Below are 18,937 nucleotides of genomic sequence, written 5' to 3'. Positions count from 1 at the left end.
GGGGTGTACATGTAGATTTATTAAATACACTTGGTGCGCCGCCTAGGAATCAAATCTAGAAGCCGACACTCGAAATTTTTGCTCTGTTACAATCGTACCCTGTTACAATTGACCCCACTCTCCCTGATTATATAAAATGCATCAGAAACAAAGACGCCTTTAGCATTATAAAGGCGGCTGATGCCAGATTGTTCCCTCTCACTTTTCATTGTTCTGTAATTCAAAAGTAAACTTTTTTTTTAAATTTCCAATGCCCACCTGTGTTAATATTTCGTCAATTAGGACATTTATAGGGCAAGTTTGTTGGTCACTCTTTCAGGAGAGCCAATATCGGGTAGGCCAATATTGCTCTCGCAGTAAGGACAGATGGTACTGACAATGAAAGAGCATCCATGCCTTGCCCGGAATTCGAACCAAGAACCTTTCTGATGTAAGGCCAGTTCCATGACCCCTACACAGTTCAGTCGGCCTCAAAAGTAAACTTACTGAAAGTATTCAGTATTTCTGACTTTTTCTAATTTGATCCAATTTAAGTACCTACTTAATCATGTGTTAGTCTGATAAGAACTTATATGTAGAACCTTATGCTTAGAATGACGGGAGAGGCCAAACTAGACCCTAAGTTGTTTTGATAGGTACCCCATAATCCCAGGTAGGTTTGGGTATACAGTACCCTTTAGTAGGTATAAGGTACCCGAGTCTAATTTAAAAAAAAAAAAAAGCTTTCTCCCGTGTCATCAAGTATTACTTAAAGAGAAAGAACTCAATTATCTAAGAAATTAATATAAAAGTGTAATTGAAAAGGCATATGTTCCGTTTAATCAAATATTTTCGTTAATCAAATTGAATCGAATACCATAGAATCTTGATGACCAAGTCTCTAATATATTTCTAACTAAATTATGATTATATTTTCAAGATTTTGGATGTCTAATTGATCTACACACAAGAAATCTGGGAAGAGCCAGACTGTCAGCTTCTGACAACTTGCCAGGTATACACTATACAGCAATGTTCCGTTTTTCTAGTGTTAAAAATGTGTTTGAAGTTGATTATGCTAATGTAAATAACTAAATAAATGAATCGAATTAATAATTAATTAAATCAATCAGTTAAATAAATTCATCCACTTGATTAAAAAAAATTCAATATAAATAAATACACTCTTTTTCAAAAGCGATAAAATAATATTTATATTATCGTTTAAAAATACATTAAAAAAAAAGCTTAAGCAGATGAACTTTTTAATAAAAACTTAAGATAGTCATATGACTTAGAGGAAGTAGAAATTGCAATATTAATAACAACTACAAGCTAAAACATCTCAACTGGTCATTTTACTTGCATAGTAAGACATGTAATTAATTAAAATAAAATGCAGTTTCAATAAATGTTTACCTACAAAAACTTTCTAATTGTTCATTTTTCTTTGTAAAAAGCTAAAATTAGAAAAAGTCGGAAAAAATCTGTGCATTATTGTTGGCAAATAATACTACATGATCGTGAAATAGTTTCGGAATAAAATTTAAGCCCCAGGCTAATATTACAGCAGATATAAAATATTTGATTAAAAAAAAATGTTATCTATTAAATCGGAGTTTCTGTATTAGAAGATGCAAAACGAGACTAAATCAAAGAAAAGATTGAAGCATGGATAATTAGGGAATTTTGTTTTGAAGATTCATAATATTATATGGTAGGTGGATGCTATGTTAATATGCATAATGTTATAGTTACTATAACATTATACATGGGAACAATAACATTTATATCACTTCAAAACTAAGTATCCACAGTTTGTCTTAAAAAGAAAGTTTTAAATTCAGTAAAACCTATGTATTTTTTTTAGTATATTTAGTACATTATCACTTACACATTTCAATACAAATCTTTTATTTTCAATTTTCTATCAAAAGCATGCAAAACACGATACTTCAATGAAATAATCAAGTGGCTGTTGTCTGTGAAACTGCTTTCATTTATTTCTGCATTGAAACTTAGTCGTAAAAAAATCAAAATATTTTTTAAGTACATCAAAAAACAAGTATATTTTGTATATAATGCATCATCGTAAATGATAAATATGCATCATACTATGCAATAAATTCACTTTAAGTCTAAAATATGATTCTAATAGACAAATTTGGATTTATGATTAAAGTGCTGCCGATTTACTTTTCTGCCAGGCTTAGGGATATTTGTCTAAGTGCATCAGGATGCAATGCAATTGGAATAACATAGAATACGAAATTTTGATTAAAGCAATAATAACACTTTCCAAAATTTGTGCTGTAAAGACAACTTCTAAAGGTTCGATTAACCAGCGTCCAATATATTGGACAACATTTTGTATAATTTCGCCACTCAGGAAATAATTTTAAGATTTGTTTTTCTGTTTGTAGGCCTTCACAACGAAATTAACTTTGTAAAAATAAAATTGATTTATCTCTCGTTTGTCTGAATGTTTGAAAACACTGAAAAATTATATGAAAAGTAAGAAATTGGATTCAAATGTCCTTTTAGGGAGTTTGACGGTACATAAAAATCTTTTTTTTTTAGTTTTGTGGATTTTGTTTCATGACTCAAATGTGAAGCACACTATAAAAGCATCCCATAATGTGTAAAAAGAGCTAAAAATAAAAAATTATAATTTTTATATAAAATTAAAAATTTAAAAATAAATTATTAAATTTATTTATTTAAAAAGAAAATATGGCATTAATGAGTTTACTTTCTTTTAAGCTGCATATTTTTAAGCAAAAATCGAATTTTCTGCCTTTATTTAAAACTTGGGTCACAGGAGGCGTAAGAGAGATTAATGACAAATTTTAGTTGTAATTGAAAAATTGCATAATGGAATATGTTTTTTCCTGAAGTGAAAGATTCCTGTGATAGCGAATTTAAATGTCAGCGAATTTCTTGAAGAAAATGAAAAAGTATGTGTTGCATTGAAATTAATGGTAGTATAACCGCGTTAACAATGCAATGAATTTTTTTTAACAAATTGAGTAATTAACGTAACTGAGAAAATTACGAAATTCCTTCAATTTTGTATTCCTTAAATAGAAAAATGTAATTTTTTTAAAGAATTTCTTAAGCAAAATACTTACAATTAATAGTTGCTTGTAATTTAATTAAAAGTAATTATAGTTATTTAAAATTTTTAAAAAAAGTTGCAACCGTCCCAAATTTGCTCGGATTTCGCAAAAGCCCTTCTAAATATAGGGTCTGGTTTTCGATGTCTTTGGTAAACAAAGATGATAGGTTGTAGCATTCAATCGAATTCAAACAGGCCGGTATCTGTATGAGTTGGCAACTTGTTGGGCGAAGTGATCCAAACTATATCACCCAGATATATCTCAGTGATTCCCCCGTCTTTTTTCTTCTTATGCGCTACATTTAGTTTACAAAGTGGTTTGATCAGCTTATTCAGAAAACATAATGCCGCTTAGTTTGACGCAGTATAGCCAATTCCGACTTCTGTTACCATTAAACTTTACATTCAGCTTTTCTCAAAGAGTGAAACAAAAATATTTTTGGTATTTAAACTAACTTTCAAAGGCAAGAAAATGTTTTAAAGTAAAAACTCCCAAAATAAACTGAAATAAGACTATTAATAGACAGTAAATTATTTTAAGATAGCAATCCAAGTACTTTAATTTTGGCATAATTTATTTTCTGTTTAAAGAATTAGCGAGTTTTCGTTTTAATAAATTATTTTCTTCCTTTTTTTCATATTAACAAAATCCTGTTTTTTTATGTAATAGCAGCCATTCTATCAATGTAAAAATGATTTCAAGGACTACCTTAATGACAAATAAAAAAAAATCATTGAAACTTTGCAGTCATTCAGTTACATAGTTAATGGCATGAATGGTAATGATTAGTTAATTCAGGAAGTTATCATTTCAGTATACCTATATAACTATTAAAATAAGTGTTTCGAAGTTAGAAATAGTGTATGGCTAGATCAATTTATCCAGTTAATACTTAAAGCATTTATCGCATTTTAAAATGTTGCCTGTCCAGAAAATATATATATGTATATTTATATATATAACCTTGAAAAAGTAGACTTGTCTGGAAATAATCGATGACATAACATCTCTATTTAAAACCCGATAAATTCGATAAGAACTCTCACAAACAATATAGAAACGGCTAGCTGAATCATCAGAATTTGAACAGTAGAAAAAAACAAGCAAGCATTTAGTAATTTAATTATAAATCCTGATTATCCTAACCCATTTTGATAGTTAGTTCTTAGATGATACGTCTAATAAAACTGTATTTTTTTTTTGCTTGGTAAATTACTAAACATTATGCACATAAATAAATGAAAAAATATTAAATAAGACTAGTTTTATTTTTTTATGATAAGTTATTTATAAAGATGCATATAACAAAAAAAATTTCGGTAGAGTAGAAAGAATTAAAAATTCAACGTTAGCAATTTTCCCTTTCACGATGATCATTAATAAAAAATGTCTGAAACTGCAAATGATTTTGAAAATTCCGAGCTAAATCCAAATTTAAAATTTCCCGCGAACAATTTGATACACAAAAAGAAACGAAGCCGGCATTCGACTTCAGTCATCGAAGCGATTAATCAATTCGTCAAGGGAGTATACCTTCACGTGATCAAAACATACCTGAATAGTATCCATGTCCACAGATCTATTATCGATAATGCGCCGCCTATCTCTTCGGCCTGGTGACCCACGGCAAACTGTGGCATCTCTAAAGTGCAACCTTTCTCCGAGAGTGAGGCCCTACTAACCCACTTTCACCTAACGTACACTAATTGACTGCAACGCTCCCTGCGGCTTGAAAGGGAACTTGACATGGGCGGCCGTTTATTGTCTAGTGGCCAATCTGCGGTAATGGTTGCTTCCGATAGGTTAAAGGTCTATGTAAATCAACAACTTCTTGCCGCTGTTTGTGATTTTCTTTCTTCACTAATGATCCTATTCAAATGTAATTTAATTTTCGACTGTTTCGGTTCTTAGAGGAAAATTATTTCGAGCTGTTTTGAAATAAGTAGGTTCTGTAGTACATAAATGTAATCATATAATTATTAATTTTATAGCTCAAAAAGAAAGTAATAAATTAGAAATGTTGTGTTCGAAGTTTACTTATTAATCGTTTTCGGCTTGCAAAGGAAACGAATTATACACTTATTGAAGCAGAATTATACACTGAGATTAAGGGGCATTTAATAAAATTTCTTTAATTTATAAATTTTTAGCTGAAAAAATGAAATGTGTTTTCTGATTTAATAATTCACTTTGGAATAATGACATTTTCTGAATTTATATAGTTTCATTTTTTATTATTTAAAATATTTTGCGCGTAACTTCCTTTAACACTCTTGTTTTTTTTTATTTGCTTATTTATAAAAAAAGGTTTTTAGAAGATAATTTCTTTTAAAGTTCGTTATAATTATTTCTATTTTATTATTACTGTCATTTTACTGGACGTTTTCGTAAGGTTTTACTACAAATAACAGAAACAATACCTTAGTAAACAATAAAAATAGCAGTTACTCATATCAACTTATTAAAATATCAATTAAATGCTGAAAAATTACGTATTAAATCATATATGTGTAAATTTTAATGTGCAATTTATCAGGTATTAACAAAATTCTGTGACACCAGTGATCCTTTCTCCTTTTTACGTTTTTTAAGAGTCAAGTTTACAATACTATTTGATCAATCATACTATTTGAAAATATTATAGAATTTGTGTTCAGTTCACTGTAATCAATTTTGGTTGATGAGTTTAAAGCTACAAATTAACTACATACATGTGTTCAAAATTTTAAAAAAAAGCTCAAATTTGGTCGATTATCTCCAAAACAATTAAACAGAATTGAATGAAATTCGACAAGATTTGATTGATATAACACAAAAATAATAGTCACTCTACAGTTGCGTTGCAATGTATATGCATGATCCTGTGTTAGACTTCAAGGACGAAACATATAAAACAGTAATTACAAAATCTAACAAAAAAATATTGACGGTAAAAATATAAACGTAGGATTCCTGATTTTATACTCGATATAAAGCAGCTTAGAAGTTTTTGTAGAAATTCGACCTAATAATTTTGTGACTCAATTTTCAAGCTTTTGAAAACTGTCATATGAGGACTGTGAGTATAAATTTTTCATTCAGAGTGTCGCAGACATGCCTTATATTGTAGAGTTCTGGGAACTCTACAATTATCCGGGGCTGGCTAATTTATCCGGGGAATATCCCTTTCCATAAAATGGTCCCCCTCCCACCGATACGGTCTATGCGTCGTTGTTGTCATCTTTAAAATAAAATCAGGATCAACTGAAGTCCTCAAAAGAAAAACATAGGGCTCCAAACTTAAGCCCTATACCATACAATTGTCAGAGAGTCTCGAAGGGGTGTTCGGCAATGCAACTATTACCTTTTAAGTCCCACAACCCCCCCCCCTCATCTCTCGAATATTAAAGGGGAGGTAACATGCTCTTGGTTCAAATGTTTCTTGTGAAGAGAAGCAGGGATCACTAACCGCTCTTACATGTTCTAGAAATCAGCAATTCCAGCAGCGGAAATATGGTCTGGACCAGTGGTCGGAAAAACTACATTTTCTTTGTAGTTAACTACAACAACTACTTTATTGCAATTGCAGTTAACTGCAAATACAACTTTTTTTTTTAAATGTAGCAACTACAAACAACTTTCGAAATGTAGTTACTACTTCGATATTTTTAGAACACACAAACTTAACTGGAGAACTTAATTTTCAGCAATATTAAAAATGATTTTGAATTTAAAAAAAAATTGGCTTGGTTAAATATGAGGAGATATTTAGATGCTTTAATTCATTTTTACATGAAATAATTTTTATATTCTAAAGCACAATTTGCGAATTTGTTCTTTGAACTTTCAAACTCTATGCTTTTCTCGACAGTGAATTAAGAAATGCTAGGAAATGATCAAATATTTGTGATTTAAGTGATCAATGCTTATTTAAATCCTTCAAAAAATAAGGTACAGTGCGAAAAACAAAATACGGACCATCCTGAATAACTTGATCTAATGATCGGATCTTCACGTTCTAGGACTTAATGGTTTAAGGAAGTAACCACAAATATGCTAATTAATTAATGTAGACGATATTTTAAGTTGCGAAATCAGGCACAAAAACGTTCTTTATAGTTCATGTGAAGTCGAATTTTCAAAAAGTCAGAAATTTAAAATTCGATTTCTCAGAAATAACACTACCGATTTCGCACCAATTTTTCCGAGCATCAGACGTAGATCTTATAAACGCTCGGCCACAGAAGCATTCTCATTGAATACATTGATGGCCCCTCGAAGGATTTGCCCTAATCAGATTCGAAGCTTTTCTTTCGTTTGAACTTTGTTTCTTTATTCAACTAACGTTAAAAGTAGTTGTAAGGAATCGCTACAAACTGTTTTTTTTTGTACCTCATTGCTCACTACACTACTTCTTTTAAAAAGTAGCGCACTGCGCTACAGAAAAAGGTGTGACTACAGTAGTTTCGCTACTTGTGGCGCTATACTACCGACCACTGGTCTGGCCATACGCCATGTTCGCATATTCTCTCGTAACTTGAAAAGAGACACTTTAACTGGTGAGAGGTAAAAATGAGTTCTTAGATTGCCTTTTCTGCGTGCAGTTGACCCTGATCCGACTACGTCATAAGGTTAAGTGAACAGATCGGAAAAGGCCGGGATGGCCTGGTCGGTAGGGCGCTGGGCCCATGTCCGACAGTTCGTGGGTTCAACCCCGCCGGTCGAAGACTGCCCGTGTAGTAAAGTGACTGATGCTCGTTAAATCTGTCGAGTCACAAAAGTCCTCCATGTTCCCATAACAAATCAATACCTCTGGGGGTACTGGATTGGAGATCGATCGTTCTCTGATTCAGGTCAAAATTACGATCTGTGGATGAATGAATGGATGAATGAATAGGTCCGCCTTATAAAAACAGTTGTGACGCATGATGTGGCGAAGTCGAATTCTTGGCCATAGATGGCGCCACTGAAAAACAAGAATCGCATACTCTGCCTTAAATTTGCTCGGTTTCACCAAGCAGGCTTGCCCGTGTGGCAAGTGGCATTAGAACCAACCAACCAAACAGATCGGAAACCCAAAAATGTTGAAGTCTGCTAATAAATAAAATAATATGTATTTCTTTTTATTAGCTTAAATGGATTTCATAAATAACATTTAGAAATTGCATTGATTAGTCTCAATTCGAACGGCCACTTCATTTAATCTTAACGAAATTTTATTTATGATTTTTGTTCCTGAACAAACGACGCATCAAAACTATAATAATGAACGCAGAAAAAAAAACTCTTCAACCTTTCCCATAAAAATATTTGTTGAATTTTATGAAAGCTAATGTCCGGTTTATCATCAAGAAATATAATATCAAGGATTAGTCAAGCACCGATGACCCTTTCCATCAAAACATAATTGACTCGGATATGGAATTAAAGAAAAAAGAAGGTAGTAAAAAAAATTCGAGAACATTTTTATGATATTGTTATATAATATAGGTTAGGCTTCCGTTTTTTTTCTTCGTTAGACTTGTCAGTTTTTACGTATACAAAGGTCATTGTTATAAAATTCTAACAACATTCTTTATGTATTTTCAACAAAAGCGAATTAATGTGTGTGTAGTAACGATTCATAATGAGCATAATTATTGTTATGCGCATATAGAATACAAAAAAATTTAAATGCTGTAAATAAAATATTGACCTTATTTTTGGGTCGGACATAGAAAAGATGATTTATAATACGACTTAAAAGTAAGAGCAATTGTCAATAATAGAGTTTGTAGTCCTGGCTGAATAATTCATATGTATATAAGCTGTATGATTATTGGTCAATAAACTTCTTAACATACCATAAGCAGTATAAACTTTGAATTTCGATTTCGATGTAATTTAAAACAAATTAACACATTTTCATGCCAAAATTTCAAAAATTTTGATATTACTTTTGTAATACAAATTTTTTGAGAGTAAATATGTAAATAAAGACAATTCGGTTGAATTCCAGTCTGAAGTTGGTCCAATGGATCGAAGTGTGTCAACCGGCTTTGCTGGGTGCGGCACCTGCTCTTGACTGATCAGTCCACAATTGCATGGTCATATATTGCTGTAGCGTTGGTTGGTATCGTGACAATGAGACTTTGATATAGAGTATACGGACCTTACGACTTGGCTCGTCTATTTAAATTCTTGTTATTTACAATTTTCTTTTATTAATGAAAATTTTTATTAAAACTTTCATTTGAATTTTATTTATATATTTGTTTTCGGCCACCAGCGTTACACTTCTGCCAATTGGCGAGTGTTTTTTTTTTCTTTTCAGAAACTTTCCTTTATTGGAGTCTCTTTTGACAGTAAGATAGCGCTATATATAATAATAGATATGCTTTTGTTACATACATTTCTTTCCGATATATGTCTTAGTGCTCGACTTCACTCGTAGGTCGTCGGGCTACAAAAGTGGGGGTGCCATTCCCTCTGCAGAGGATCAAAATTGTGATGGTATGTCTAAGAATCATCCTCAGGGATGTTTCCCAGACCGTCGCCAATAGCTCATCGTGAAGCTCTAGTGCGACGTAAATAAACTACAACAGCAACCGATGTATGTCTTTAGGTCAATTACAAATACTTTGTATAGAAACTATGTACAATAAAGAAAACATTAGTTCCGAAAAAGATTGGGGAAACATTAATATGAATATCTATAATGTGAAAAATTTTTTTAATACATAATAAATTTAAGTTCGTGTTCTGTAATAAAAGAGTTGGCGATTTTCGCTTCGGAGGAAGTAAAATTGTATTGGTTAGTTTCAAATTTACTTGAAAATTACAATCACAAAGTTAATTTGAAGCAATGTATACTTACATTAAAGCTAAATGCATGGCAAGTAGTTTATCGCAAAATTAGAGAGAAGCTTGAATTAGCGAGCTTACGAATTACGTAAAATTAGCGAGAACATTTAAATAAATCTTTATACAGCCAGAGCAAATTCAAATATGTCTTATAAACATTTTGCATTACTCTATTATAAAGCATAATTTTTTTTAGACGGACTAGTGGAATAAACGAAATTTTTGGGGTGAGAAAAATGTTACTAAATAAATAACCACAACTCTAAAAAAAATATTATTTTACATTTATGTATAACAAATGACTTACATTTTACAAATGAGATACATTTTAGAGTTTAAGAATAAAGCTAATGGCAGCTAAAGTGACGGATTGCTGACCGTCAACTGTTCTAGTTTACATTGATAGGTTGGATAAAACTGTGTAATGGAGATAATTTTTAAAATGCCGAAATTTAATATAAATGATACATTTAATCATACTTTTACGTGTGAACCGTAGATACTAGGAATAAATTAAATCAAATACTGATACAGTTTTAAAACACAATTAAATTCTGAAACATAAGAAAAAAACATAAGAAGATAAAAAAAAAAGCCATTTATTAAAAACACTCCATGAATTCAATGAAATTAATAATTACCAATTATTTAAATGAAGAATTACAAATGTAAAAGACACGCATAATTAAATGCTGCGAGAAGTAAAATAAGGAATAAACATTTAAATTGGGCCAGACCTCATCGCTCTACTTTTTATTTGAGTTGACTTATTTATTTCTTACTAAAAAAAATAATGCGGCAAGAAACAGGTGTCTTAATAAATTTTAAAAGGCAGACGACTTTTATTGGAAATAAACCAATAACTACTACTTCAAATTGATTAATATTTGTTGTTAGTGATATTGTGCATTTAATGGGTCAGTTCTCCGATGTGAAGTTTTTGAAGCTCACTCCAAACTGTTCTGACGACAGAGTTCGAAAACAATCTGGAAAGTTTAATCGGTTATCATCTTAAGAGAAGAGAGGAGATATACTCTATCCTTCCTTGTTTATTATAAATAAACGATTTCAAACGTTTTGAAACCAAAAATTTTAAAACAAAATATTTTCTAAAGCTGTAGCGACAAAATTTTTTGTCCTTTTTTAATCAAAATTAAAATTCATATAAAATAAGCATTTAGAAATTAAGAATTTGATTGTGCATTTAAAGTAAAACGATCATAACACACGCAGTAGGAATGTTTCCAAGTTCGTAAAAATCGTGAATTGTATTTTATTATTCTTTAAGGAACGAAGAATAATGACATTCGATTAACAACTGTAAAATGATAAACTTTATCAAAAGTTGAAGAAATTCGGAGTAGGCTTAAAATGCTCAGTCTCGAGGAGTAGACCCGTTTATAAAATATGTGATATGGTTCTTTGTTTTTCTTTCTTTTTTTTTTTTGCTATTGTTATGTGTAGAGATTATTAAGAGAATTAACGTAAATTTCTAAAAAAAGTGTCAGATAACTAGAAATCAAGATTCCTTGATTTAACAGAAGTTTGGAAAGAGGCAATTTTTTCTTTGAGTAGTAACTGCCTTACTATATTCAATAAAGTCTTCATGCTATTGCAGTAGAAAAATACAGATGCTGCTTTGAAAATAAATCTGGAGGGATACATCACTGACTAAGTCCACTGTAGATAGACATTTTAATCTAATATGATACATTAAATAAAAAAATGTAACATCAAAGCTATCAAGAAATTTTCGCTAAAAATTCTCATTTTCGACGCTGAATAAGCAATTAAAGATAAAAACGATATGCTTGCACTCTTTCATCTCCTATGATAAAAGTAGATTGGAGCTCTTTAATTGTGTAGCTTTGCTTTTAAATTAACTATACAGAGAATAATATTTGTTAAACAATAAGAGAAAAATATTTAAAAAATGCTCACGATTTAAGCCAAATAAGTGAAGGAGGTTAAATAAACAATTCAACGATTACAGTGAAAAATTCCTACATACGTAAGACAAAGTTATACCTAATTTAGAACGCTAGATGTGAGATCTTTAATCTCCATTAACTTTTATTACATCAAAAAATACCTTGAAAGTTGCAATTAACCATTCATACGAATGAAACGGAAATTGAGATCATTTCTACGCCTTATAACCACGAAATTCAAATTAACATTACAAAAGAAAGTTATTTCGCTCTGGATTCTTTCACACTATATGTGATGATATTCACTCTGCCTTGCCCAGACTACCGAAAAACAAAGACATCTGTGTCGTTTATTTTAGCTGTCTGTGGGAGTCAAGGAGTGGTCTAAATAAGACGAAGTACATACATGATTAATCAATTATTTAATTAACATAATTTTTCAACTCTGAAAGTGAGAGGATTAACAAAAAAAATTCTTTACTTAAACTGAAAACTTATACAAATAGGACAGATAGAATTAAAAAATCTAATTCTTATATCAAATCAATTCTGTTACTAATTTCGAAAGAAGTCTACAAAACAAAATACTGATGTCTAAATTTTGATAAACAACCACATTTTGTAGCAAATTATTTTATTTTATAACCGTCGGTGAACAGCTGACCCAATTTTGAGTTTACCAATGATCAATTCCGCAACCTTGCAATTTTGAACCCAATTCGGAAGACAAGCGAATTTCTGGATTAATACCCCCAGAGGTATAGATTTGTAACTGGAAGTTGGAGGACTTTGTGACCCTGACTGATTTAAAATGCACCAGTAGCCATTTAATACACGGAGGTTCTTCTGTCTGCTGGATTCGAACTCCCATTCTCACGAACACGTGTCCAACGCCCTACCAACCAGAGGTATAGATTTGTTACGGTAACTTGGAGGACTTTGCGACCATAACATATTTAACGTGCACCAGTCACCATTTAATACACGTGGATTCTTCTGTCGGCTGGATTCGAACTCCCATTCTCACGAACATGAGTCCAACGCCCTACCAACCAGGCTATCCCGGCCGGGTATTAACATACGCTTTCTTTTTCACTTTAACTCTCAATGAAACAAATATATTTTGAAGATCTCGCAAGCACGCTATGCTGCTACTCAAAAAATAACAACCGGCGATATTTTACACAATTATAGCCAAATAAGAGACAACTCTGAAAACGTGACAAACCTTACTTTTTATTAATGTTGAGATATTAATTTTCTTAAATTTGTTTTCGACTTATAATTTATAAGTCACAGAAGAAAACTTTTGTGAATAATAAAATTTCGCGTAAATTGACACACAAAAAAAATCACAATAATAAGACTTCCTAGAATGTCATGGCTGATCATATACTGCCTCGTAAGCGTAACATAAGCGGAGGGATACACCAGAAGTTTTCCTAATTTCTTCCGGTTTCAGGAATTTTTTTTTTATTGTTTACATTCAGTCAACCATCCACTGAGTTGCACATTCTTTATTCTGAGGTTTAATTTTCTTTTTTTACAAGTGTAGTTGATTGTTTTTCAAATATATGGTATCCTTTCATTTCGTTACGTTTAAAATTTTAATAAATTAATTAATTTATTAATAATGCTTACATAAAATCATAGTAATATTTCATAAACAAAATGGTCTTTTTTGTTGATTTTTAAGAAAAACAAAGATGTATTAGATTCGAAGCAACCACTGAGGTTGGTGTCATGAACGAATAGCTGGCGAAGCCTCCTCGTACGTTTACGAATACGTTAAAAGAAAAAGAAAAAACAGTTACATAAGGCTAATTTATGTTAAAAGTGTTCCTTTTATTTATTTTATTTTGAAAAAAAATTTAATTTTTTGATGATATCTCCGAAAGCTGAATTTCTGGAAGCGCGAAGGGGTGATTGTGAGCTCAAGTCAAAATTCCGGAAAATTTCTTGAGTAAAAAAAAACAAAAGTTTTAATCGAAAAATTAGAAAAAAATTCAAACAAGGTTTTTTCCTTTTTCTCAATATTTCTTAGTTTACTTAAAATACATTTAAAATTTTACTCATACCTATGATGACCTGGAGAAGTAACTGAAATTTACAAATATGTCTTTCTTTCTTGAGTTTATGATTATAATAACTGAAATTTACTGATAAAAATTGAATATTAATCTTGAATATAAGCTTATAAAGTATCTGGCTCTCCCTTACAAACAAATAAAATAAACTGTGTTTTTTAAGTTCCACCTGTGAAAATTTGATTTCCGGAAACTTTTGTGACCAATGATTTTTTGAAACGTCTGAACCTTCGATCTCCGGAAACTTCCGGATCACGGTTAGCGAAAAATCCGGAAATCTGGATTTTTCCGGAGCACAATAAGCCCTGGAACTTTTATTCATACATTCAGTTTAATCATTCGAGCACTTTACACAAGAGCATACAGTATACTACATTGGGAAATTTAAATTCACGTTCCTCTAAATAGTACTGATACTTTCTGATAAAAGAATTATTTTATTTAAAAATGTTCTTTTTTACCATTGATTAGGATATAAATACAAATTTTTTGTTTAGATAAAAGCTTAAAATATCTATATTTTTTCAACACTTCTAGTACGATAAATAATAAGGCCGCAATAGCTTGGTTGGTAGGACGCTGGACTCGCGAGTTCCAATCCCGGCGGCCGAAGAAAAACCGTGTATTAAATGGTGATTAATAGTGCACCTTAAATCTGTTTGGGTCATAAAGTCCTCCAAGTTCCCATACCAAATCAATACCTCTGAGGGTACTGAATTGGAGATAGATCGTTCTCTGCTGGTTCATGTCAAAATTACGATCTGTACATAGATGAATGAATGAAGTATGCATGAGTTCCCCCTGTAACACGGAAGTGTGTGGGTGTCGTATTCTCGGCCATAGAAGGATGCATTGAAAAATAAGAAAAGCACCCTCTGCCTTAAAATTCGTTTGGTTTCAGGCAGGCTTGCTGTGATGGAAAGTTGCACAAACAACAATGATAAATAATTCTGTAATACTAATTATTCTATGTGACATTTCGGCATAATAAGATAAAAGACAAAGAATTTTATTTTTATCTTGGAAAACAGTTACAAGCTTGTTTTTATCTCAACCTTACAATTGTCAAGTTGGTTTCACTAACAAGTAAAAATGGCTTTCTCATTTCTGTTTTTTTAAAAGCCATTGTTTCCGAATTCAATGACTCCCTCTTTTTTTCGTCCCGCAGTGGACTGATTGTTAAGACACGGTTCCCAGCAGATCATCGGAGTCAAGCATCACTGGCTGCGGTTAGTGTGCGGGTGGGTGACCACTTGTATTAGTCTGCGTAGGGACCGAGGGTGTGCGGTATTTGCCCTCGTTAAACTGTGCTACCGTAAAATGCTCGACTTCGCGTGCAGGTCGTCGGTCTACCGAAGCGGGGGTGCCATCCCCTCTGCAGAGGATCAAAATTATGATAGCATGTCTTCGGATCATCTTCAGGTATGCTTCCCAGACCGTCGCCAATAGCCCATTGAGCAGCTCTAGTGCGACGTAAATGAACTACAACAACAACAACAACCCTCTTTTTTCCAGCTAAGTAGCTAGGGTTTTTAGCGCCAGGGGAAACACTCAATTTTCGTGTTCCACAAGCAGTATTGTGCAGGACACTTAAAGGGGGCCTTTTTCTGTATTATTTTAAGTTATAGTGAATGAGAAAGTTTAAATTACCCTCACATAGCATTTTTAAAAAACATTTTTTATTGAATAAGACTATCCAATTTTTATATATATTTTTTAAACAACTTACATTGATAACTTCATAAATTTTCCTTCAAGTCGGTTTAAAGTTAACGGTGTATGAGATGGAGCTTCCATCTCATGGATGGTTCTCACTTAGATGGTTTCGATTGAAAGATATTTTTTCTAAAAACATTTTTCATTTACTATATCCTCAATTTGTAAATAATAACTTAAAAAAAAAAACCTTTATGTAAGGCAAACTACAATATTGATTGATGACTACAAGACGTATAAATATGATGTTGTAGTCTTATGCCACTTGTCGATACTAACAAGCCTATTTTAAAGCAGAAGGGTGCGCTTCTTCTTGTTTTCCAGTGGTGCCATCTACGGCCCAGAGTTCGAATACTGCCATACACATATATCACAGCTCGTTTTACAGGGAGAACACATTCACGCACCATCCATCCGCAGATTGTAATTTTGACCTGAACCACAGCACGACCCATCTCTGATCCAGTACTCCCATAAGTATTGATTTGTTATGGGAACTAGGAGGACTTTTTAACCTCGATAGATGTAGCATGCACCAGTCACCATTTTGTACACGGAAAGTTTTCTGTACCTCCAAAGTTCGAACTCACGACCTCTTAAACATGGGCCCAACCAACCAAGCTATCCCGTCAGACATGTAAATATTTGTAATGGGAACCGATGCCCTAGTTTAGGACAAGTAGTTATGTTAACATTTTCTGTAAATGTCTTATTTAACTATTAATTTTTATGCAATTTACGAAGTATTTAGAATAGATAATACGAAAACTATAAGTTCATATTTCTTAGTTAACCAAGAGAAAGAACGAGCATTTTTGGGAAAACGAGCATTTTTGGGATCTGTTGTCGGACTATGTAAATAGTTATGAAATTGTATATGAATGAATTATCGTTTCTTAATTAAAGCCTAACTGCACATTTTATCCCCACAATATTTTTAAATCTATTTTTGAAATCGCCGGTCAAGAAATAATTGAATACAACGAATTAATAAATAAAGAGATCAACAACTATTGTACTTAATTTAATGCTGTGTTATTTTATTTAAAAGTAGCCATATAAGATGACACATCTAAACATAAGATATTATGACACATTCACAATAAAATGGCTCATCGTCTATTATATAAATATGATAGCAGCATATCCCTACATTAAATCTTAATAGGGTACAATGCCGCAGAGCATAAAACATGCATGAGAATGATTATTTTTAAATGTTGGTTTTTATTTTCAAATTGTGTGATTGACCTAAAGTTTAAGTTTATGCAAATGATGATGGTTATTTTACACGAGTGGTAAAACAAAGAATCTACGGAATTTAAAAAGTGAAGAGCATCAATTACATAACAAGAATGTAACAAACAACACAATTTTCACAACATAGAATACTATAACAGGTTGTGGCTGTTGTACAACAATCACTGGAAACTGTTTAGATGTAAAAATTGACACACAGACTATGCACTGAACTAGGCTCAGTTTATATATTACATAATCTCTTTTTTTTGTCTTTGCAATGTTAAAAAGCCAGTTTCTGATCTGAAAGTGATTATATCTACATGATGAGATTTGAAAAAACAATTGGCCACAAGAGTTTATATTAATAATGAGTCACAAAGAAATAGCTACAAAATTCTTCGCTTTTAGAAGAAATTGTGTTAAAAAGCTATGTCGTTAAAATAAAGCAGCATTTATGTTACATTTCTAAAAAAAGCATTAGGCTAAATGCTCGGCATGTCATTCAGTTAGAATATTTGTTATCCAGCAAATAACGGAATTTATTGAATGGGTCAAATTTTTATAATCAAGACACCTGTTGATAAGCAAATTCCTGTTGAAGGAAATTTTAAATTATAAACCTCTTAAAATAATGCAATTGGTTTCAAAATCAGCACACTCAACAAGACAATTTATTTCTGATTTTAACTTTTTAAAAACATCGTAGCAGCTTCTGTTAAGAACCTAACTCTTTCTACTGGAAAAAAATTGCGCATTAGCAGTTTTAACCCATCAGATTAGACTTGCATCCATTGATCTGAAGTCGTAAGAGTTTGAAGTCACTACTGGGGATCTAACCTCGAAATATTATACATCGACAGCTCAGTGGCTCACAGTACATGCAGTTTCATTAAATGCAAGCTTTTATATAACTTGAATTCTTTCCCCTAAGATCTTTTTGTTATTTTTTTTTTAAATAAATGTGCTGGTTTTGAAATTAAAAGCTCTGGATTTATAAGGTAATGCATTTTATATTTAATAAGTTGTATCTATTTGGTTTAAGTAAGGCTTAGAAAGGTAATCAACCTACAAGTCTAAAAAAGTTAAGTTATCAATTTAATTTTAACCTAAAAATTGTTTATTGAGCAAAAAACTGAATTAAAGGACTGCTGACTCTTACTCAGTTTTATTTTTCTTATTATGTTTATCTAATAAAAGATTAGGAATTTAGAAGGCTTTCTTGCATATTCAAGCAAAATTTTCTAAAGAGTATTTCAGGCAAGTTTATAATAGATTTATACATACTAAGTAATGCATAAAATAAATAAAAAAAATGTGCAACAAGTTTTAAAACTAAATAAAAAAAATAAGCAACACATTTAACAGCACATAATAGTTTAAAGAAATAAAATTCAGGGAAGAAAACTGTTTGTGAAGCTTAAAATTATTCAAAAATATGGCAATACTTTAAGTGACAATTAAAAAAAACATTAAGGTTAGAATGATTTATAATATTTTTTAAATATGGCCAAAATCAGATTAAATATATATATCATAATTGTAAAAATATAAATTTTGACACAAGTGAGAAAAACAAATTATTCTTAACATTTCATTCGTATTTTGGAAGTTTTACTATATATTTATTTTGTTTCTCCTCCTTTTGTTTCTGTAATTAGTAATCTCTATGAGCCAAATCATATGGATCCTTATGAGTAAAGAAGTGAGTTAAAAAGCTTTACTTTAAAAAAAATAATCTAGTTATATATTTGGGCAATCCCAGCACAATAGTCATAAATAAAAAAAAATATGATTGAGCCATAAATAAAAAATATTCAAATAATTATAATTAAAAAAGATACTTTTGTAACAGATATAACCTTGTTTTTAGACATTCTTATATTAAAGCATAATGCTTATTAACTAATGCACATTATATTGCAAAAATAATATACTTTATTTAATGGGAATTTAGATATTACCTCCCTCTAACAGACTAATAATTGAGTAAACTAACTTTTGTCCAATAAAACCTGTAGTTAAATATGAAATTTTATTTTCA

At 31.2% G+C, this 18,937-nt stretch overlaps 1 protein-coding gene across 2 annotated transcripts in view; it reads right to left on the bottom strand.

Moving 5' to 3' along the window:
* The window catches only part of LOC107456996 (protein spaetzle 5), a 32,150-nt gene extending 27,321 nt beyond the window's left edge, over positions 1–4,829 (bottom strand). Inside the window, exon 1 of one of the 2 annotated variants that reach the window (XM_043047857.2) lies at positions 4,653–4,829. In XM_043047857.2, the coding sequence (XP_042903791.1) occupies positions 4,653–4,738 (86 nt within the window). In that variant the 5' untranslated portion in view covers positions 4,739–4,829. The remainder of the gene's footprint in view (positions 1–4,652) is intronic. The other variant, XM_016075012.4, reaches the window with a different exon arrangement.
* Positions 4,830–18,937: the final 14,108 nt, after the last annotated feature.

This window comes from Parasteatoda tepidariorum, chromosome 8, assembly GCF_043381705.1.
Source record: "Parasteatoda tepidariorum isolate YZ-2023 chromosome 8, CAS_Ptep_4.0, whole genome shotgun sequence".
NCBI classification, from domain to species: Eukaryota; Metazoa; Arthropoda; class Arachnida; order Araneae; family Theridiidae; genus Parasteatoda; species Parasteatoda tepidariorum.
Note: the sequence above shows the minus strand (reverse complement) of the source record. Positions and strands in the feature narration are given on the sequence as shown.